Source organism: Heterocephalus glaber, unplaced genomic scaffold, assembly GCF_053883595.1.
Source record: "Heterocephalus glaber isolate CG9 unplaced genomic scaffold, H.glaber_assembly_v1.0 deba00001600, whole genome shotgun sequence".
NCBI lineage: Eukaryota > Metazoa > Chordata > Mammalia > Rodentia > Bathyergidae > Heterocephalus > Heterocephalus glaber.
The window spans coordinates 9203164-9226253 of NW_028258372.1; the positions used below are offsets into that span (position 1 = coordinate 9203164).

The 23090-nt window shown below is 37.4% G+C and overlaps 1 protein-coding gene across 1 annotated transcript in view; it reads right to left on the minus strand.

Moving 5' to 3' along the window:
* The window catches only part of Fmn2 (formin 2), a 313847-nt gene that overhangs the window by 2355 nt on the left and 288402 nt on the right, over window positions 1-23090 (minus strand). The window contains 1 exon segment of the mRNA XM_087194309.1: window positions 409-490. Coding sequence (XP_087050435.1) covers window positions 409-490 — 82 coding nt within the window.

Below are 23090 nucleotides of genomic sequence, written 5' to 3' on the forward strand. Positions count from 1 at the left end.
TGATCAGGTCTGAGCACCCCCGGCAAAGCACAACACTGTATGATGGATTTCCCGTTGTGTTTTAGATCTCACTGCAGTAAATCCCATAGTACTTCACTCTGGCATCAGGTGCAGCCTTGGGTTGTGATCCGTGTGCAATGAACAAGGTGTAAGATGATCTCTTGTCTCCAGCAGTGCACACACATGCACATGCTTACTATATTAATAATCTTAAGTTCTGAATACTGCATATTGAGATTCTCTTAACTTTCTGAGTCCGACTAAAGGCTTAAAGAAAAGGAGATTCTTGAAATTAGAAGCTTATCATTTATCACCATTTAAGAGGGAAATTACTGAACTTGTGTGCACTGTGAAGACAAGGTTCAAAGTCAAGAAAAATCACAAGATAAAAAAAAGTTGAATACTTACAATTCCAGAGTCATGTCTTGGTTTTATTTTATAAAGCGATTTTCCTTTTTTCTGCCTACACACTTCTTCAGCTTCTTTTACTCTGAGCAGGGAGAAGAAAATAGATTTAAACAGAAACCTACATAGATCACTGGGATGCACCCTATTATGAGTGTGCAAGTCACAACCCACTAAAGATCTGAGTTACTGGAGAAGTGTCATATGGTGTCTGACACTGACATAAAACATGGACTGTTGGTGTCTTCAACCTCTGGATGAAGTTGAGCCTGGAAATTGACTTGATTATATACCCAGGATTGGCACCAATACATCAATCAGAAATATTAACATAATGCCAGAACCATTAACAGAATTAAAGAATATTATATAAAATTTATATAACTTAAGATTATTTCAGACTCATTTTCTACACTACACTATGCAAAAAAGTCATTTGTAATAAATACTTGGGCATTGTCTAAAACTTGAGATTCATCAAGCATGGGAACCAATCATTATTCAATCGATAACAGAAAAGAACAAGCAATAATAACATTTCTAGGATTTCATAGTTCAAGGAAAATAGCATTGGATTCACCAGAGGTATAGTTGGAGAGGAAGCTGTCTGGAGGTAGGTCCTGTATTATTTGACACTGATAATGTCCTAACAACTCTGAAGCTCCGTACTCCCTCAATTAATAAAAGGGCTCAGCTACATGTAAAATATATTATTGCTACTCATACTTGTTGCACAGACTGAATACAATTTCAGTTTTAAATTTCTTCATAAATTGTAAAGTAACATAAAGAAGCTATCGTTGCTTCAATTAAACAAATAGCAAGAAATCTTGTAACCTGGGGCTCTTTTACAAAAAAGAACACTGCAAGAAGGCAAATAACCTGGCAGGTTAATTTTTTTTTTAATTCTTGTGATTTTTTTTTCCCCCTAGGGAATTCAAAATGAAGCATTTCTGGAAAAACTAAACAGGCTGTGGCTTGATATTATGAAAATACATTTCATGTAGATTTCCCAGACCAATTTTCTGAGATAAATTATAAATATATTTCTTGAATTTGTAGCAAATGATCTAATGACAGAATTCATCTTCCCTACAACTGACTCAATCCTTCATCTTAAACAATAGAATGAAACAATCTAGGTTAGCAGCTCAAGATTGATGTCATAGTTTATGTTAAAGCATGACAAATGAACATAATTCCTTTTAGATGTAAAATGCCTGCTGGGTTGAGATTGTTAGTAATTCCAGAAAATGACAATTTAGAAGATACTCCATTGTTACCACTTTTATTACTTTCTGTTCAAGCCATAAATTGCCTTTAATCCTTCCTATAAACATCTGAAGACAAAAACATTTTCTTTATAACAAACTGAGGATGGCAGAGTCCCCATCTTCCTCTGAAATAGCTACCAGTAAATTTAAACTGAAGTATTTGGATAGGGAATTAAGGAAACTTATTTTCAGCACTTAGCCAAAATCCAGTAGATCCTCTCTTAAATTTACTTGAAGTTCTTTAAAGCATTTTGTGGCATTTAAAAAAATGTACTTCACAAGTATTTAGATCCTCTAAAGCACCCCAGTTTTCTCCCTATCCTATTTGTTTTGTTCTCAAAACACATTTTTGTAAGAATCACAGGAAGCTGATTCTAATACAAACATATTTCATTTTACACACAAGTTAATCCAGTCATTTCTTATGGCAGACAATGCAAACTGAGGGGAATGTGCGTCAGGGGGCCTGACAAGACCTTCTGGCTCATCCATTCCTTTGACAAGCATTTATAGAGCATGATTCCAGATCAGGCCCTGGGTGCAGCTCAGTTATATAAGGACAATTAAACTCAGTGACTAATAGGAAAGAGAGAGACAGGCAAGAAACTGACAATGCTGTACTAAAGAAAGCACCTAAATCTGTATAAGGTGCAACTCTCCTGGATGAGGTTCCTGAGGGTGGTGGGCAGGAGATATGAAAGTCTTTCTGGGTTTGCTGATAGCTGAGCCATGGATAAATGAGAAATATTAGTTGTTCATACTTAGCTTGGAAAGCAAAAATGAGCCTGAGGAGAAAAGAAAAGAAATATGAAGTCCAGAAGAACATATGCAAAAGTTGAGCAGAGTCAAGGATGCCACACTGAACTTTGTGAACTGTGAACAATTCTCCTTTGGGAGGCCATAGGAGCCCCATACTACTTGAGACAAAAGCTCAGACTTCCAGCTGGCTGGTTTCTGTCTCAGATTCTTACATGTCTGACAAAGGTGAGTGAGTTACCTTTTCCTAAGCCCCTCTAGATATGCATCTGTAAGTAATTCCAGGGAGCTGCTAAACAGAGAACCAGGATGTCAAACAGGTTGCTCTTCTCATTTAGGAACAGCAGATTGGTGGAGAATTTGTTAAAATATAGTTCTCTAGGCTCACTCTTATATATTCTGCCCTAGTCTCCATGGGATAAATTTGTAATGAGCACCTAGGAGAAGTTGATGTAGATGGCCTGTGGGCCCCACTTTGAGAGACAGCACCCTGTGACTGATGTAGTAACACTCCCACAAGTTCAGCCCGACTGACCTTGTAGGACAATTCGTCCTTACCCCTCATTTCATCAAATCACAACCCAGTGCACACAAACTTGCTCACTTCAGCACTTGGTTCCCAATGCCCATGAGCTTCCTAGCAAATGCTGCTTTTGCCAAAGGCCAGTTTTATTTCAATACAACTCTGACAAGAAATTTTTCCCACAGTTGAGACAGGAATAAAGAATGTGTCCCCAAAGGTCAGATACATTGCTAGAACTGGCAAAAATAAGAAAAACAAAGAGGGAGAAGTCAGTATGGAGAGGGTGAGCCAGCTGTCGATAGCAGTGGCTGCTTACCTGGACTACCATGAAGAAGGTAGGCAGCTGCGTGGTTAGGCTTGTTGAGTAACCACTTGTAGCCTTCTGTCCTCTTCTCCTCCTACCTCACCCCTCATTCAATGATGCCTAATGCTTCAGAAACTGAGCTAGAAAAAGGTGCTCATTTCACAGGAAGGTACCAAAGGCTTTACGTGAAAAGGCATGGTGGAGACTGTATTTAAAACTCCAAATAAAAAATGACTAATATGTCCCATTTGGGAAGGAGGATAGAAGTAAAAAGAGGAACACTTGGTTTATAAAGAGAAAAAGTAGTCATCCCCACAGAGAAAGCAGCCTGAGAGATGCAACTATGGCTGGTTTAATGAAGGCAGTCCACAAGCTTCCAAATTTTGCCTGAGGTTGAGTTGAATCTCCAGTCTTGGTGGGGTCTATGGGTGTTGTAGAGAGAGACAGATCTTGTATGCGATTTATGAAGATCTGTTCTTTTCAACATGGTTGTATTCACCCAAAAACGGTCTGCCTGGACATCTGTTAATCAAGATTCTGCCCTATAAAGGACCTAAAGAAGGAAGTAGAAATTTTAGGATGACATCTGTGATAGGCTCATTTTAACAGCTATGATTTCCAATTAGCAATCCAGATAGAAGAAAAAGATGAGCAAGATCAAATCATAGGATAATGAAAAGAAACTCCTCATTCATCACTTTTAGTGATTGCAGGAAAAATAAAACACCACCAGAAGAACTGGAGACTAGAAAACAGGAAATGCAGAATTATCTTTTAGGAGGAAGAGAAGGATATTAAATGGAAGATAGTGGCCATGAAGTTTTATGTTAATTTTTTTCTGTAATATCTTTGTCTATGCATCTACACAAAGAAAACTATGCTGAATAAATTTCAAACGTATCCCTTAAGCTTATCCTTCTGTTTAGCCCATAGAAAGAGGACTAATAGTAATCAAAGAAAATGAGGCTTTCCATTTAAGGGAAAGTCTTGTTATAAGAAAATAACCAAAAGATACATGGTATCACATTGGACAAAGAGTAGGTGACAAATAGTAGGAAAGTGATTTTTGTCCAAAAGTAACATGTTCCCTTCAAGGACCAATCTTAATATAACCAATTTAGAATAAAGTTCTTTTTAAATGAATCAAGTTGTTCTTTTCCATAAGTAGACTGAATCTTTACTTGGTGTCTTATGTCACACTGGACAAATCACTGCTTAAATGTGCTGATACAAGGCCAGTCTCCTAAGACAGTCATGCAACGTCCCAGCAGCCTGTACTTTGCTAGCTCTGCTTTTTACATTTTCTGTTTCTTCTTGGGATGCTAGGTTGTGATCATTCTCACTAGTGCCAGCATGCTTGCCTTAAGTAGAACCTCCTTGTGATGATTTCTATCTTCTCTATAGGAGAAAAACAGGTATTTGGATTGATTTATATGATGCCTCAAATTAGACTAGTGAGATTGAGTTTAGTTCTAGCTAAATGAAAGGAGTTCTTGAACTTGAAGGTGGGAATTTTAGCTGCCACGAGGCTTCTTCCCACGTCCCAACTCCCATATACTTTGGGGTGCAGAGCTGTGGCTGGGAGGCTGAGGGTGGCGTGCAGGAGGCTAACTTATGGGGAGCCATAAAAGCTATGAGTTTTTAAGAGTATTGCTTTCTGAGATATTGCATACGTGGTTATGCTGCACCCCCCACCTGTGGCATCAGTAGTTTGTCCCTAAGGACAGAAGGGAATTCTAGAATGAATGGAAAACCCTGAAATTCAAGTTTATCAAGGTAAAGATGTGTGATGCCACTAATCGATAATGTTGGAGGCTGCAGTGTCCAGAGACCCACCAACAGCAGAAGTAGCAAAGCTTTCAGTGAGGATTCTGACTCTGAGGTTATCCCCTAGCTGAAACTGGTTTCTTGATCCCAAGCAAAACCAAAACAAACAAAACATCTTTAATTAGTAAAGCATAAACTGAAAAAGATCCTTAGATAAAAATTACCTTATAAAAAAGAAAGTTGTCTGTGTTACCTAAAGAGAAACTAAAAGAAATCAAAATATATATAGAGAGAGAGAATTTGAGTCTTTGCATATAAATAGCCTAAGTGGTAACAGTGTCATTTGGTTTTAGGACATTGAGCTTAGAAGTTATTAAGCAAAGACAATTTGACTTCAGGAGAATCAGAATATTTCTGAAGTTTACAAGATAAAAGGGCAGATATAAGTAGGAGAATAAAAAATCATTCTTTCTATAGAATTTGTTAAAACTAGTTTTATATTTCCATTATTTTTTATTTTCAAAGTGTGTCCTTATTCTAACTAAATTCATTTACAATAAGCATTTTTATCCAAACAGAGAGGTTTCGCATTTCTCTCCTAATAAAGATATATTTCCCTCTGCACTGTCCCTCTCTAGCCCCAGACCCATTTACTGTCAGGCAAACATATACAGAACGTTTAGCGTGATTAAGTTTAAAAACAGCTTGCGAGATGAGCAAGGAGCTACGCTCTGGCACAAACACAGAGAAGAGAAACCAGATGTCCCCGCAGCCTGCAGGCAGAGCCATCTTCTACCTTCCAGAGCAAACGCCAAGCTGGCCTCAATCTTATCAGGGAAACAGATATGCTCTCCTCTTTCAGGGGAATGAGAAAGGGAGCCACTTTCCTGCTACTAAACATTATTAATCAGGTCTCTTCAAGTACTGTATGTGTGGCAGCCTGTGATCTACTTCCTGCTGGCTCCAGCTCAGCATGCTGGGAGTCACCACCTTTGTCCCTGGAGACATTTGGGGGCAGCACAGAGCAGAGATGCCACAGGTCTAGGATTCTTGACAGAGTGGAGACAGATGTTCTCTAGTAAGCTAAGAGCAGACAGAGTTACCATTATAACCATTCACAGTGTACTCTGCTGAAACATAACACCATCAAGTCTGCCTACAGGTTTTAATTTTTCTTACCCAAAAGAGAGAGGAAGGCCATAGGCACAGACTCTAAACAAAGGGGTTTGGGGTTGCTGGCTTGAGGTTGTGGCTCCCACTCCAGACAAATATAGGTGTCAGATGCTTTGAGCAATTAAAGGTGACTTTTGGAAGTTTGTTTCTGGCTCTGTCTTCTTTCTTTTATTATCATAATCCCTTAAAACACACACACACACACACACACACACACACACACACACACACACACACACACACCCCACCCCAAACCCTGAAATGCTATGAAAACAAAATCAACTGAAATGTTTTTTATGATTACTACAAATAAAATGAACTTGTTTCCTCAGGCACATATTTCTGAATGTCATTGCTGAGAGTTTTCACCTTTTCAGAGAAAACGCTGCATTTTGAATCTCTAGTGGTAACAGATAAGAACTCAGTTGAGCACGACCGCAGTTCCTGATGGGAAGAAAACCAATCTTAAACTTTCATAGTGCTCGAAGCAAGTGGTGAGGTAGCAAGAACGTGGCTCAGTGATGATGGCAATGCAGAAGGATGTGATGCTGCATGGCCCCAGGGGGCTGAAGCCAACACAGGGGCCTCACACACACCACATTCCACTCACTCCCCAGAGACACACAGGCAAGTCAGTCCCTTCTCTCAACAACAGAAGCTAAGGTTTGAGGAATATTTGTAATCCAAAATCTATAACTCCATGACAGTTAGATATGCATGATCTATGCTGCTGTTCCAAAAACTGCAGATGAATTCCTTTAAAAAAATAAAGAGCCAAAAAGTACAGGTTATCTGTATCAGTGTTTCCTGAAACTATCTGTATGGGGCATATAAGTGTGAAGAGAAGAAAGGATCATTCATTCATAGGAAAACACAGCTAACCAATCTAATTGTTTTTCTGTAACTTGAATCTCTTTAATGGCTATTTAAGATTATATTAAGATCCAGAACACTGTAATTCATGGATGAGCCAACTCAGATGTGACACCTTTCCCCTGTAACTTTAAAGTGGCTACAGAGACATAAAAATGGGCCAATGAAGTCATGTCATATTAAAACAAAACAAAAAATTCACACACATACACACAACTAGCATCATCATTCACATCTACCTCTTGTTTTTTCACATAGCTGTCAATAGTCTTCCTAACAAGCTACTCTATCAGCCACTTTCTAGTTTTTATTTTCCTCCACTATGTTAATTATTCTGCAGTGGTTCATATGATTCTAATTCCTTTAACTCTCTCACTCTTGGAACTTAATGGAATTTCTGAGTTTCCAACTATCTTTCTCGATGTGGTTCCTGAATCTCCTTTGCTGCTTCCTGTGTCTTGAGCACCCCTCGTATGTTATTTTTACCCCAAGACTTTAATCTAACTCTACGGTATCTACAGGACATCTCAATTTTGTGATTCTATTTATTTTCTGTATGCAAAGGCTTTTAGATGCATGCCTCTAGCTTTGACCTTTCACCCAAGCTCCAGCTCCCCATTGACAGTCTTCTTTCTCACGCACCTGAGTCCTGGTTAAGGGCGTAAGTATTCATAATCATTCATGAGCTCCCAGGGGAGCTTCAATCTTTTCTCTCCATCTTCACCACCCCCTCTATGTGTGCACAAGTAATTAACAAGTTCTGTTATTAATTATTCCTTGGCGATGGTTTTAAAATCTGTCCCAACCTCTATAATTCCACTGTCCCTGTTTGTCAAGCTTTCTCATGTCACCTGAACCATTGCTATATTTTCTTTCACTGTCTGCAATGTTCCCTGGGTTCCATTGATATAGGGGCATCCCCACCATTAAGAGACATCTTTGCTGACTCTGCTCCCCAGGGACAGCCCAGTCTCTTTGTCTCTTCCTCTGTTCTTCCACAGGTCATTCAAGAGTGAAGTTAGCTTTCTATACAAAGTGTCTCTAGGCAGGGTTATTATATGCAATACTCTACATTTTTACACACTTTTGTTCAGATTCTTATTTTAAGGAATACCTATGGCTATTTATCTATCATTTTCCCTTTCTGAATAGTAAGTTCCTTGAGTTGAGTGATCATGTATAGTCACGTTTATATTCCCAGAGTTTAATGCTAAGGCTCACACAGCCAAGTGTTCACTAGATGTTTGAAAAATAACTCAATGAATGTACGATGATGTGTAGGCAAATTATGATTGAGCTAAAAAAATCACAGGAATAACTTTGGCAAACAACTAGGGATTGGATGCAAATATTTTGTTTTTTACATCTCTCCAGCAAAGCAGCTAGACATCCCATTCACAGTTTGTTTAAACTAGCCATAATTTTATTTGCCTTAACTTTTGAGTTGCTACTATAATTCCATCTGCAAATAACAATCTGGTTTGCATGAATGTACATAAAATTTAAATTCATGAAATAGTTTAGAATATTATATACTTTCTTCCATCTTGATGGGAACCGATTCTGTGTTCAGGGTATGAATATAAGAAGACTGTAAAAATTCAACATGAAATCATGCCAAACTATCCTCAGTAACTCCTAGGCTAGTGGAAAGATAAATGACTTATTTCTAAAGTTATCTTCATTTCATATATTTAAAGAATCTCTCATGGGATGCTGGTGGACCAGGTAGAGAAAATTTGGCTTTATGAGAGGATACTTAGTGAATTTACAGTAAATAACTATGTTAAAGGAGCGACAGGGTGACTTTATAAGGCAGATATTGTTAACCAGTTTTTTACAGATGAGGAAACCAAAACTGTAAATAAAGTGGGGAAGAGGGGGTTGAAGGGAGGGGATTGGAGAAAAAAGAAGAATTAAGATATATCATGTACAGGTACAGATACCCTATGATGAATGTGAACATTATGTATATCTAAAATGTACCAATAAAATTAATTTTAAAAATTAAAAAATCATGACCTGTGGGTTTAAAACAATTAAAATGATCACACTGTATATCACTGATTTTTAAATCTATGACTTAGAAAACATAAATGAGTTTTTCTTTTGAATCTTTTATTTCCATGTTAGACTTAGATTTCCATGGAATTTACAAAAGTAGCTCAGTTGATGTGGGTTTCTCTAAGTCGTGTAAGAATGATCATGTCCTTTTTGTACATGCTAAGGATGTTTTAGATTTCCTCAAAATGGTAAAACAATAATCACTAGTGTCACAAACTTATGAAAGTAAATAAAACAAATTCCTGCCATACATGATGGCCAAAACCATTACAAAATCATATTTGACAGCAAAGTTCATCTTTTATTATAGAAGAATATTGTTGTTTACTACATTTGACATGTTTCATGCAAACATCCTTTTACTCTTTCCACTTGTATTAAGATATTTTCATAATCTGGTTTTTCTTTTTTTTTTTTTTGCAAGTTGCTCAGAAAATTTTTGATTATAGCTAGTGCAATATAAACTTAAACTCTGTTGGAATATACACTGGTTTTTATTGTGACACTTTCTGTAGCAAGGTTGATACATTTAGATCATTTGTATCTTATTATTTGGAAAGACTTTTTTGGGCAATATTGGGGGAACTCAAGGGCTATAAGACAAAGAAATTAGGTTATAGAGAGTTTATCCAATTTCCTCTTCACAAAACTCATAAAAGAGGACAATAAAGCTGTTTATATCCTAATAGTTTAGAATTATGCAAGAGGAAGAGTGGCTTAATTAAGGAATAAGATGTGGGAGATAGAAGACAGGAATAGATCAAGAAGACACACATTTTAAGGGAAAATAAAGGTCACAATTTTTCCTCTACTGGATTATTCCTATCTAGCTACAAATATGCCTGTTATCCTACCATCAAAAAACAAAAACCTCACAAAACAAAACATGAATCCACCTCCCCCTGCAGCTAAGTGCCCCTTCTACTGCAATCCTTTACCTGAACAAAACTCCTGAGAAAAGCTGCCTGTATCTCTGCTTAACTACTCTGAACTGAGACTGCACTTGTGGGTGTCACCAGTTCCTCCAAAAACCTAGTCCAAAGGTCAGTTCTTAACTCTCACCTTCCCCATACTAGCTAGCTTCATTGCACATGACTTGCTGTGTGCCCTCCTTATCAAAGTCCTGTCTTCATGCGGCTCACCAGACTACACATTTTGGCCTCCTTCTTGAGCCTATATTTTATTCCTTTTCTCTTGCTTACTCTGTTCTAGTCAGTTTGGCTCCTCATCAAATATGTTCCTCCTTCAGCCTTTGCACTTGGTGCTCCCTCTGTCTGGAATGTTATTCCTCCATATTTCAACAAGTGTCACTCACTTCCTTCAAGTCCTGTTTATACGCTTCTCAGGGAGATACTGTCTGGCTGGATTATATAAAACCATTCACCTCCTATAATGTCTTTCCCTGAAAATATTTTATTTTCTTATCAGGACTCCAGTATATATTTACTGATGACTTGTCCCTACTATCACGTAAACTCCACCAGGCCAGAGATTTGGTTTTCTTCACAACTCCAGTTACATGTTGATGAGGCCCAGTAAAGTATGTGGACAAGTCCTAATTTCAGAGGCAAGAACACAGAAGTGGCATTCAGGGTTCTGAGAAAATGGAAGGCAGAACTCTGGGGAAAATTACAGGAAAATGAAAATCTGACTTCCAGTTCCCCTCATGTTTCCCAAGATTTGCCTCAGAACATCTATTTCTTAGGGAATGCACATCAGGTTGGGCAATACTGATTTTAAAATGGTACAGCTTGGAGAATTGCTCCCAGAGCAAGAAGGGTAAAAGGTTAGGTCTGGGCAGCGATGAGAAGTTGAGATGTGTAATCTGCATGTGAAGAAACATGGTACCAGAAAGGGAATAGCTGAAATATCAGGTTACAAAGCCCAGGCTAAACAGGATACTAAAGAGACTCCAAAACAATTAATAAAACTAGGATATTATGTCAAGGCAACAGAACACCAAATAGCATCTTCATAGTTAACCCAAAATATCAGAAGATTCATTAAGTGGAAAAGGGACTGGATTCATCTCTGTGGTTTTAGAAAATGAGGGCCAGTGAGTTCAGTTAACCAGACATTTATTCATTCTGTAGTCCTTTTCCCATACCCTTGCAGCAAATGGGTTACAGAATTCAGAACTTTTCCAATTTTAGACAGGAATATGGTATTTAACACTATCAAAAGGCTCTCGCATAGCATGGAATAATCAAACGTATATCAGTATTTCCGTATTAAGCATAAGAACTTTCATGCTAAGTGGGATGAGTAAAAACTATGAATACCTTCATGAAAGTTAAGGTTTTGCTGATGGATAAGTTTGTTAGAAATCTATGAATAAACTTTGGTTTCCTAGGTTTTTGGGTATCCAAATTGTAGACAAAGAGATTGTGACTCTTGTTGTGGCTTGGATTTGGAATGTCCCCCAAAACTCCCCTGTACTCGGGGGTGGGGTGCTTGAAGGTGGTTGGATCACAGCACTGCTGTCCTCATCCACTGATGGGTTCAGTGCTGAGTGTGCTGTTGGGAGGTAGGGCCTGGTCAGGAGAGGCGGGGCACAGAGGGCATGACTGGAAAGGTTTATCTCCCTCTCCAGCTCCTTTTTTCGATCTCTGCTTCCTGGGCTCCATCACCTGAGCAACTTTCCTCCATGCCAAGCCCTTCTTCCACACCATTTCTGGTAAGCAAGGCAATCATGGACAGAATTCACTAAAAACTGTGAGGTGCAAAAACCTTCTCTTCCTTTAGGATGCAGGTGCCAGATATTTTGTCCTGGAGATGAGAAAGCGACTAAGACAAGTCTGGACTATAAAATTAGGAATGAATCTAGTTTTATTACAATTTTTACCTTAAGAGTTTGTCAGTTCCATTATTCCTGTTAGAGAATTGATTAAACATTCAAGTAGAAAATGGAAGACTGTTCTGAATAATTAAAAGTGTGAATGGGAACACTTCACTTTTAGATTTTCTAAGATCAGCATCATTATGCAACTTTTAATAATTGTTCATCATATTTCATAGAAGTCAACACTTTTCCTCTTTACTAGTGTCCACCAGAATTCTGATGGTCATGTTTCTGCCTTTGTTAAAGAGTTTGAGCATGGTGCTTGGTTCTCATCTGAATATTTGGGACATCCTATTGCACAGTAATCAGTAGCAAAGTATGCCATGAGTAATTTTATTTTCTTTACTACTAACAGATGAAGTAGAGAGGTTTCCTTTTAATAACATCATTCACTGACTTGGGTTTATATTCTTTTCAGAATGGTTGTGTAATTTCTATTAGCTCCTCATCCAGCCATCTGTCCATGATATTAAAAACATTGCTTTGCCACAGTCATTTTTGATTTGCCATCAGTATTAGTTAGCCATTAGTTCCTGGCTGAGTTTCTTTTTTGTATAAACCCAGCTCCAACTTCTATGTCCTATGCTATGCTGGTAGTTTCGCTTAATGCTTAACTAAGAAGATCAAGATGTTAAAGAGATCCAAAGTGGCATGATATTTGTCTTTTAAAGGCTCACGATACAATTGTGCTGTAAGTAGAGATGTACACTCTAAGAGACTGAAAACTGTATCTTAACAAGATGATCAGCAAGTGGTTAATTGAGTTGGCAAAAAAAATCCTACATGATTGTTATAAATTCACACTGATGAACACATAGAGTTCCAGGGTAAGAATATCTTTGGTTCAGTTCTAATTATTAAGTAGTAGAAAGCACTGCTAATTGAAGAAGATATAGGCTCCCCTCCTTGGCAAGGAAGTTATTTCAAGTGATTTCTAGCCAGGGATGTAGCTCAGTGATACCACGCCTGCCTGGATAGTGCAAGGTCCTGAGTTTGATCTCTGGTACAAAAAAATTAAAAAATCAACTGATTTCTAGCTTCTATGTGATCTACACCTTCCGTTTTCAGCACTAATAACCTTTCTATCTCTATGCTTCAATTAATACTCTCATCCTTCTCTCTTCCCAGTTCTTCCCCACAGTTCTACACTTGAAGGGAAGACCATTAGGTTCATATATAATACTTAAAATAATATTTAAGAGTTTAAAAATTCAGTAGTACTACTTATAATATTAAGTACTTGAGATGAGCTATTCACTGTATTAGAAATCTTGCATTAATAGCTCTGATACCAAAGAGATCATTACTACTTTACAGATCACTATTTTAGTTGTGCAAATTAGAAAACTAAAGTTGACTGAGATTACATAGTTTCTCAAATTGTTTGGCAGAACCTTAACTCAGCTTTGGTAATATAAATTTAAGAAAGAGTGACTGATAGGGTAGAATTTGGCTTCTATGAATTTTAGCTTTAAATCAAATGGTAAGTTTATTGCCTGATGAATAATGTTAATATATTAATGATGATGACAGTAGCTGTTAGCTGAGAGGTTCCTACAGATGAGACCGTGCTCAAGATGTTATATTCAGTGGGTCACTTAATTCACTCCAGGAGTTAGGTACTGTCAGTATCTCACTTTACAGATGAGTAAACTGAGGCTCAGGAAGATTAAGTACTTCCAGAGACATACCAAAGCCAGGTCATTTTAATTACAAGCCCAGCCTTTTACTTCCTATTATATTTGGCCTTCATAAAGTGAAAATGTTGAGAAAATGAATCCAAAGTCGCAGGAAATAAATCCAAGTATAAACTCTATACAGAATTATGAGTGCTTTTGTCTCAAAAACAGCACATGTTTAAGAATGTATCAGTATCCTGACATCTAGTCTGACTTTTAAAATGAAAGCTTTTGAGTTATCTGTGGGCATCAGAAATTCTTTTAACTGATGAAATACACTTTTTCTCTAACTATGTCTCAACTTATTTACCTCCCCCACACACTTGGAAAACTTTAAAGTGGCCAAATGGAATTTTATCAAACTTTCCAAAAATGTTCACCCCTAGGCTATTAGAATTTGAACTCTAAAAGTTAATTTTTAAAAATAATTCCATCTAATAAAATTAAGATCTACTATGAATACATTTTTTCTAATAAGTCTTACTTTTGCAAAATATGTGTTATCTAGATACATAGTGATAAATAGAATATTTTAAAGATTAAAGAGTATTTGTACTTTTCTTTTTTTATTCAGCAATTTTTAGAAGCTCATCTCCAACACATTTTGTTTTGACAAATTAAATCTTAGAGTAATGGTGACTCTCATTTGTAAATTTCTATTCTGGCCAATTTAATGTTGGAATGAATGCTTATTTATCATGAATTTTCAATGGCTTAAAAGTAAATGTCTATATAGTTTAATTTTCAATTTATATCATCTTTTAAAGTGATAAGAATGCAGCCTATGCTATCAAGAAATCAACCAATAACAAATGGTGGTGGGGGTGTGGAGAGAAAGGAACCCTTCTCCTTTGTTGGTGGGAGTGCAGACTGGTGCAACCACTGTGGAAATCAATATGCAGATACCTCAAAGAACTAGGACTAGAGGTCCCATTTGACCCAGCTATTCCCCTGTTGGGTATCTTCCCCAAAGAATTAAAAGAATCATACCACAGAGATATATGTGCACCCATGTTTATAGTGGCACAGTTTGTAATAGCTAAAGCTTGGAAACAGCCCAAGTGCCCATCAACTGGAAACTGGATAAAGAAGATGTGGGGTTTTTTTATAAAATGGAGTACTACTCAGCCATAAATAATGAGAAACTAGAGTCATTTATAGCTGAATGGATGCATATTGAGGCCATACTCTTGAGTGAAATAAATAAGATACACATGTGTAAATACCGAATAGTTTCTCTAGTGTGAGAAACTGAGTGTAAATAAGGATTAAAAGGATTAATAACTAATAATTGATACTTTGAAACAGGAAAAGGTCCAAAGGGGTAGGGGTGGTGGGAGGAGATGGAGAAAGGAAAGAATGGAAAGGAAAAATTGTGAGAAAAGAAAAAAATGGAAAAGAAGTATGTAAATAGGGAAGAGTGGAGGGGTGAAAGGTGCACAGGTAATGGGGAAAAACTAAGAACCAAGATGCATCATGTCAGGTACAAGAACCCAATGATAAATGTAAACGTATTGTATACCTATAATGTACCAATAAAAGAATTTAAGCAAAAAAAAAGAAAAAGAAAAAGAAGAATGCAGCCTATCTTAGGTGCCCATATTATAAAACAGAAATATTAACAGACCTTAGATATACAGAGCAAAATACTAAGTCATTAATGTAACTGAAAATATTTTATTTGTAGAAAAACATTGCTGCATTTCAATCATGTCTCATTACTGAGTGCTGCTATACCTAATCCTGTATTAGGCTTACCCTGGTAGAATACTAAGTCAAGTGTACCTCCTTCTATTTCCCATAGTTCTATTTCCCATGACTCCTAATTTTGAGAGACAACAGTCATTGTTGGGTTACTGGAGCTCAAGGGATCAAGACCCTCTCAGGGAGCAAGCAGGGAGCCCTCTTTATTGCAGTCTGCTGGCTTTTCCTCCCAAGGACACTAGTCCTGGGGAAGATGCCCCAGCTCACCCCAGAACCACCCCAGGGGCAGAAGAGCTCTGTGACACCTGAGAAGAGAAGGGAATGACCTCATGACACTGGGTCTATTTTGCTCACAGCAAAGCTGCCTCAGGCTTAGACCAGCAGAGACAGAATTCTGTCCTCATCAAGACTGCTTAGCCAAAATGAGTATTTCTTTATAAAAAGCTACAAAGCTCAAACCTGGCTAACTCCAAGAGTAAGGCAAGTCTACTTCCTGATGGTGCATGAGCACAAGAATGCCTCTGCTAGCCTCTTACCCTTCCCTTCCCTTCTGCCCGGTATAACCATTAGCTAATTTCACACAAGACAATGTCAGAGGCAGCTCAGGCTAGGAGAGGTCTGTGCGCCCTTTGTGGGAAGGCAGAGCTATTGAAACAGGACTTTATATAGCTTGGCATCAAGTTTTAAATCATTCCAGGAAGGACTCAGTAAGGAGACATACCAGTCTTTCTAAAAAAGAGAGATCAATGAGCTGTGGAGACGAGTTGGCCAGAAACTCTTTCATTGAGATACAGTGTGTGACATCCTAGTGGCAGCTTAAATGCTAGTCCTTAAGGAAGGGAGCAGCCTCTATAATCAATTGGAAGTGGAACATGGCCAAGGCCAAGGAGAGGATGGAGACAATGCTGATGGATTATTTAGAGAATGTTTCACATTGCCAGCAGATAAAATGACAGATGAAGTTGATTAAACAAACTTTTCAGACTTAGAAAGACATTCATAGTATTAGGGATCCCAAGTGCTCTATTGTAGATCTTAGGAAAGAACAGCAACATGAATCTAAATAGGACACAATAAGATAAAAATGTGCATGAGATTCAATTAAAAATATTAAAACATATTGAGCAGAAAAACCTCTGCAATATAATCTGTATATTATCATTATAGTTGTAATTAGAAAGTGTACATTTAAGAAAAGTTTTTATATTATTTTAGGAATTATATTTATTATATTATAATTATATTTAATTATATTAAATATATTAATTACATTATTTTCATTTATTTGGCTCTGTAACATTGTTACTCTTAAAATTGCAAAATCATAGTTCCTAAAATACTAAAAACATTTAGAGTTTGATCTTGAAGTAAATTTATAACGTATATAAGAAATGGGGAGATATTGATTAAAAATACACACTCTCAGTTATACAATGACTAGGTCAGGAGACAATGTAAAGCATGGTGACTCTAATTAATAACATTTATTGCATACTTGAAATTTGCTGAGAGTAGACCACAAAAATATTACCACCACCACAGCAAAAGGCAACTAAGGTGATGAATATGTTAAATGGCTTTTTTTAGCAGTCATCAATCTATCTAAAACATTGTATACTTTAAATACATACAATTTCTATTTATCACCTATACCTCAATAAAGCTGAAATAAATAAATAAATAAATAAATAAATAAATAAATAAATACACACACACACACACACACACACACATATATATAGTTGCACCTTGCTTCACGAACTCTATTCTTTCCATTATTCTGGTCACACAGTTGGACGAGAACTGAATCAAATTCAATGTTTAGGTTCAGTGTTGACCTTATAGGGAAATGTGATTCAGTTCTCCTCCAGTTCAGTTCATGACCAGAACTGTGGAGAGAGAATTGAGTTCACGAACCAAGGAACTAATATAAAGAAAGAAAGAAATATATTTTAGCTAGTGATGATGATGGCACTGATGATTTAAAGTTCACTTTAAGGAAGAGAAACTCGACAATGGTTTTCTACTTAAAACAAAGAACCTAAGCTATGTGATACCAATTTGTTAGGATGATTGTAGCTGATTTGATGGACACTTGAATTGGCTAGAAATGTCAATATCCAAGGCCACACTATAACCCTAGTGCCAGTTTTGAGCATCAACATGATTAATCTTCACTGAGTGTCCACTAGTGTAAGCACAATATAAAAACCCCCTCTCTATTATTGTCAGCCTCAAGAGACACCACCTCTCTATAAGGTCAAAATTCTTCCCATGACTTAAGAGCTACCTTGTGTTCTAGTTTCTAATCATGACTATGCACGATAAACAGAAGCAAAAGCCCCAAGAAGAACCAGAGTCAAAAGGCCAAGGGATTGGATCCATACAGTGACCAGAAGTCCTGGGAAGGTCAGGGAGAGCAGATGAGGTGGTGACAGGCATTCAGAAATGTGTTAATCAGCTTTCCGTTATTCTAACAAATACCTGAGATAAACAACAGCAATCCTACTTATTTTCTTATTTTTCACTTTCTAAAACACACAGGTATTACCTTATTTTCTTTGTATGTCTTATATTGAAATATGCTGAAATATATACTGCCCTATATTAAAATTTCTGAAAGTGACTCAACCTTGATGTCCATTTTTGGACATATGACTCCCACAACCACTCTTGACACACTCAGCACATATTTTCATAAATTATTCTTTTTAAAATGGAATTTAATGCCTTATCAAAGTTGTTTCTAAATCTTAACCAGAGACCAGAGGGCTGTTTGTCAAATACAATAACTACCAACATGTCCGGGCCTAAGACCTGTCATTAGCTTCAAACCTGTTCATATAAACCTAAGAACTTGTTAATGTGATATTATACAAATCCAACAGATCCACTGTCACCTTCTAACAGATTATAACCATGACATTACTTGTAATTATCCTAAAGAAATTTCAAATTACTTCTTTAAAATAACATTTAGCTTGTATAGGAACTTGCTTTCAGCCCCTATAAGCTACATGATGTTATTTTTTAAGAGACTAATACCTAGAACATGATGGACACAAGCTCCTCCCTCCTGATCTCCCATGACTAGTATCTGATTGTCCATTATTTGCTCTAGGCTCCAAATTTTTAAAAAGAAACATTTTCTGTTTCCCCAAATCCTCACTCCCAATTATGGGAACAGAAATGGAGTGAAATTGTGAAGCAGAGAAGGAAGGTGGATTCACTGTTGTGGAATTGCTCCACTGGAAGGGATCAAAGATGGCATGGAAAAACATTATGATGTGAAGGAACTGTGGGGAATGTGAACAGAGGAGGAGCTTTCTTTCTTGATCTCTAATACCCTAACCCTAACCTTAACCCTAACCCTAGAGGTTAATACTAGCTTGACAGTATCTGAGCTGACACAGAATTTTTTGATGCCCAAACCTGCTCCAGCCAGGAACCCAAAAACACCAAGTTTACATGGGGATTCCTCTAAAATACACACCAAATACACCCACTCTTTACAATCTCTGTTGTCTTCATGCCAGTCTAGACTGTCACATCTTTCACGTGGGCAACTTTAATAACTTCCTAACTTACTTCCACTACCATTCTCCAAACTACTACCATGTGGCAGCTACCAATAATCCTCACATCACAGGAACCCTATCTGTTTATTGCCTTTCTAAAAACAAAAAAACCATTTGATAATTTTTCAATTACATGCATAATGAACTTCAACCTCTTACTGCGACCTATAAGGGTCTGAATGATCAGGACCCAGCCTACTTCATCAAATTTAACTCAGACCCTCATCTTTCTTGAGAGCATTCAATCTTTTCTGGCCTAGTGCCTTGACCATCCCTCCCCTCTTTCTGGAATGCTTACATACCTATGCTGCCCTTTCAACAGCTGTGTCCTTAAACTTCTTAGATGTCACACAAATGTTGCCTCCTTGAAAAAGAGGTTCTTTCTAAATGAACCTCTTCCTCTTGTGATCCTGCAAAATGGTTCACTATTTATCTCTTCAAGTTATAATCTGAGTATGTGGTTACTATTTTTTATCATTCCTTCTCTGGTTAGAGGGTAAGATCCACATAGTCAAGTACATTGTAGAGTGTAAATAATTGTTGGATGAATTGTCTATTATCCCTTGGTACATTATTATTCGGGAATGCAGATGAGATCCCCTACACATTCTGAGCCTCCATTTGCCACTATTTTGAGTGTCTACTTTGCCAAGTGTCCTGCCAAAAGATAGTTCTAGAAAGTTGGCACTAGGAAGACATTGTTCTTATGGGTTACTTCTCTAGAAACTTGTATCAGAGAGAAAAGGGTATACAGCAGGCCAAAGTCACTTATTCCTGCAGTGACACAGCACTACAGAGCAGTTCCAGAGGGACTTAAGTATCCACAAAATCTGCTATTACATAAAAATAAATATTTTCTTATCTCCACTCTTTAGATTCTCAATTGCTGTGAAAGAGGTCTCTTTAAACTTACTCTGCTAATATAATATATAAATCTGATCATACAACTCACTTGAACACAAATTGTGGAAATGGAAATGTCAGCATGGCACAAGGCATTCTCCAATGCAACACATAACCTTCTAAGGACAAACATTCAAATCATTTTCCCCTAATTACAGATTTCAGTTGAGCTGAAACCAGTCTTGATTGCTACATGCTTGTGCAATTAGGGAAGTAGCTATCCTTCCTCTGGGTTCATCAAAGACTACCTGTTTCAAAGTAAAATAAATCAGTAAATTAAGTTAGACAACACTTTAAACATAACCCTTGCTAATGTCACAACTGATTTATTAAATTAAAATGTCAAGATGATTAAAAATGAAATTATGATAGGCCATACTAGGCATTATGAGGTTTGCAGGCCAGTTGCTGGAGCCAGATTTTCTTGCCTAAAATAACCTTCACCTCTCTGAACCGCCTGTGAAAATCCTATGCTGGCTCCAAGCTCTTGTCAAAAGTCCTCTGTGTAGAATTAATTTCCCTCTTGGTTTGTTCCACTACACATTATACCACACCAATGCCAGCCTGTTAGATCAAGGAAGATGAAGCCTTCTTCAAATGAACACGAATGTCTCAGTGCCTACTGAAGTTCAATATGAAATGATTAAAGAGTTACAAATAAAACTTCACATAGTTATTTAGCTGAAGACTCTTTCTGAAAATTGAGTCCAACTTACAATAAAGCAGGAGTGAAAGGGGAGGTTGTTCTAGGAGTACTAACTTCTTCCTCTGAGAACCTAGCCCACAGTCCTTTAGTCAAGGTCAAAGGTACATACAGTCTCAACCAATTGGTACCTCCTTTCCTCTAATTAATACAGCTCTTGCTGTCCTAATTCCACAGGGCCTCGTTAATGGCCATATGACACTAATGCTAAGGTTTTCAGGAAAAAAAGAGATGAAGCTTGACCATTTTCTTACATATTACAACTACGTTCTGTAAGGCCTTTAGAGAGATGCTTGGCAGAATAAATGTTAGTGTATTCCTCAGCTTTTAGGGAATATAGTCGAATGGAAAAACATTTTTTAAATTTTATTTTCACGTGTTTTGTGTTTTTCGTGATGGATCTTTTTAAAAAAGAGGATTTCTCATGAACAATTGCATATCCCTAGCTCTAAATGGAAGAAGAAAATACTTTTTCTGACTTGTAAACAAACTAATGAGTCCATGTGAATATTGAAGGAGAGGCTGTGTTAACATTTCCAAACAAAAGTTCGTGCTTGGACCCTGGATCAAGACATTTTATCTAATCACAAAAGTAACTGCTACAGTTTAGATCTAAACTGTTCCCCAAATGTCCCATAGATTTGGAAGGTGACTGGATGAAGGGGGCACCATGCTGATTGCTGTTAGGAGGTGGGGCCTGGTTGGAGGCAGGCCATTGGAGGCCAGAACAGGTAGTGAATGTTCTTGTCCCAGGCTCCTCCTTGCTCTCTTTGCTCTCTGGCCGCCATGTTGCCTGCGAGAGGGCAGTTTTCCTTCATCAGACCCTTCCACCATGTCTTCCTGTCTTGGAGCCAGCAGATTGCAAACTGAATTCTCCAAAAACTATAAGCCAAAACAAACCCCTCCTCCTTTAAGTTACTGGTGTGTGGCAATAAAATGACACAACTAGGATAGAATTGGCACGGCAGAAGCAAAATCTTTATATGTAGATGAAATGATCATCTACAGAGAAAATATTAAGAAATCTCTAGGAGCCCCTAGAACTTGTATTTGAATTTAGCAGGATTAGAAAACGCAAGGTATGTATAAAAATTCAGGTCTGTGTATACTTGCTATAAATGAAGAATTGGATATTGAAATTTAAAAGTTATGTAAGAGTACAAAGGACCTAGAAAAGTTAAAAACAAAAACAAAAACAGTGTTGGAAGACGTTTAGTACCTAATTTTAAGACTTCTTCTAAAGCTACAGTAATCAAGGCAGTGTTGGTGTAAGGAAAGACATATAGATCATTGGAATAAAATAGAGAATCTAGAAATAGAACCACATATATATGGTCCACTGAGTTTTGAAAGATTATTTAACATGAGCATTTTATAGATATAAACTCAATTCAAGAGCCGAGGAAGAGATAGTGTTTTCAGCAAACGGCACTAAAACACCTGGTATCTGTATATAAAAAATTAACCTCAACCCTTTATTTCCATACATGAAAATAACTTGAAGGGATCTATGAACCTAAATATGAAAGCCTAAAAGTGTAAAACTTTAAGAAGAAATTATAAGGGAAATGTTTATGAATTCAGGGTAGGCAAGAACTACCTAGGATACAAAAGACATGATGTATAAAAGAAAAAAATTGATAAATGAGATTCTATCAAAATTTAGAACTTTAAATGACATCATTAAAATGAAAAGTAGTCCTTAAACAGACCATATTTACAATGCATATAACCTATGACCAGAATATATAAAGAATTCTTAGAGCTCATTAATAGGCAACCCAATTAAAATGTAGACATAAGAAGATGATAAATAGCCAGTATAGCACAAGGAATGGTGTGCAACTCTAGAATCAGAAAAATACTAATCAGTACAATAATAAGATTGAATTATACCCTCATTAGGGAGATGAAGTTAAAAGTTTTAAAAGCCTTGTCATGACTTTTCCTTTTTGTTGGATTCTCCCCCTTTGCGTTTAATTTGTCATGCCCAGTGGATTCATTCTGCTGGGTTTCCTGGGGTTGTGATCCTCATTGTCTTTTCCTAGGTTATTGTCTAAAATTTTTTGGAGTGCTGGTTAGAACTATACAGTTCTAAGCAATTAGATTTGCTCACTTCCCCCTTACAGGAAACAGGTTAACTTTCCCTAAGAATCCCTGGCTGGCTCCCCCATGGCTGATCTTATGTCTCAGTGTCACTTCTGAAGGTGGTCTCGCTGTGGTGGCCTGGTCTGGGACCTTCTCCAGGCAAAGATAAACTGGCAGTACCATGTGGAGGCCTCCACGCTGTGGAGCAAGGGCTTCTTCAGGCCCTTCCTGGGAGTATGTGTTCTCCGGACTCCTCCTCACCAGACCTGATTGCTAATCTGGGTGCTGCCACCCCCAGACGGAGTTTGAGGGTGGACTGTGTCCTGGATATGGCCTCCCACTCCTTTATTCTTTCATCTATGGCCCAGCCACATCTGTCTTGAGCCTTTAACCAGCTTTCTCCTGGTAATATTTTCAAAGTAGAATTATCTGTAAGATTTTCTATTTCCTTTGC